Below are 629 nucleotides of genomic sequence, written 5' to 3'. Positions count from 1 at the left end.
CCTGTCCTATTTAACTTGGGTCACCTGGTGGCACGCAGCATCCCCCGTCCCTCCCGGGGCTGGGAAGTGCCAGAGCCCTGTGCCCCACTGGCCTGGCTCACGCCTCCTCCGTGCCTGCAGGTGTGGAGCATGGACAACATGATCTGCACCCAGACGCTGCTGCGACACCAGGGCAGCGTCACCGCCCTCGCAGTCTCCAGGGGCCGCCTCTTCTCCGGCGCTGTGGACAGCACTGTAAAGGTTGGTCTCCTCAGGCTTCTCCCTGATGGTTTGGTCCCTTCCAGTACTAGAACTAGGGCGTTAAATGAGTTAGGAGCCGTCTTTGAACAAACAAGGGGGTGGTTCTCAAGGGGTGGGAGGTTTGACTGCTGACAGGGTGTTGTGGGTGCGGGAAGCCCACAGGGAAGCTCCAGAAGAGGATGGAGAGGAGCCCGGACTCCTGCTCAGAGCAGTCACTGCCATGGTTCCTGCTGTCTCCCTGCAGGTCTGGACGTGCTAGCGAGAGCCCCACGCAAGTCCCGCACACTGAAAGACCAAAAACTCCTCCCCTCCGTCGGCCTGCTGGGTGACCAACACCACTACAAGATAACTGCTGCAGCTCCTCTCCGCACCGACCACTGCCTGCCCTG

The 629-nt window shown here is 61.2% G+C and overlaps 1 protein-coding gene across 1 annotated transcript in view; it reads left to right on the top strand.

Annotated features, from left to right (window-relative positions):
• TRAF7 (TNF receptor-associated factor 7, E3 ubiquitin protein ligase) overlaps nucleotides 1–625 on the top strand; it is a 19,494-nt gene extending 18,869 nt beyond the window's left edge. The window contains exons 19-20 of the mRNA XM_010139330.1: nucleotides 121–240; nucleotides 485–625. Of these exons, the coding sequence (XP_010137632.1) occupies nucleotides 121–240; nucleotides 485–499 (135 nt within the window). The 3' untranslated portion in view covers nucleotides 500–625. The remainder of the gene's footprint in view (nucleotides 1–120; nucleotides 241–484) is intronic.
• Nucleotides 626–629: the final 4 nt, after the last annotated feature.

Source organism: Buceros rhinoceros, unplaced genomic scaffold (genome assembly GCF_000710305.1).
Source record: "Buceros rhinoceros silvestris isolate BGI_N320 unplaced genomic scaffold, ASM71030v1 scaffold35650, whole genome shotgun sequence".
In the NCBI taxonomy this organism is placed as follows: Eukaryota; Metazoa; Chordata; class Aves; order Bucerotiformes; family Bucerotidae; genus Buceros; species Buceros rhinoceros.
This window is presented reverse-complemented; position numbering and strand designations above follow the sequence as displayed.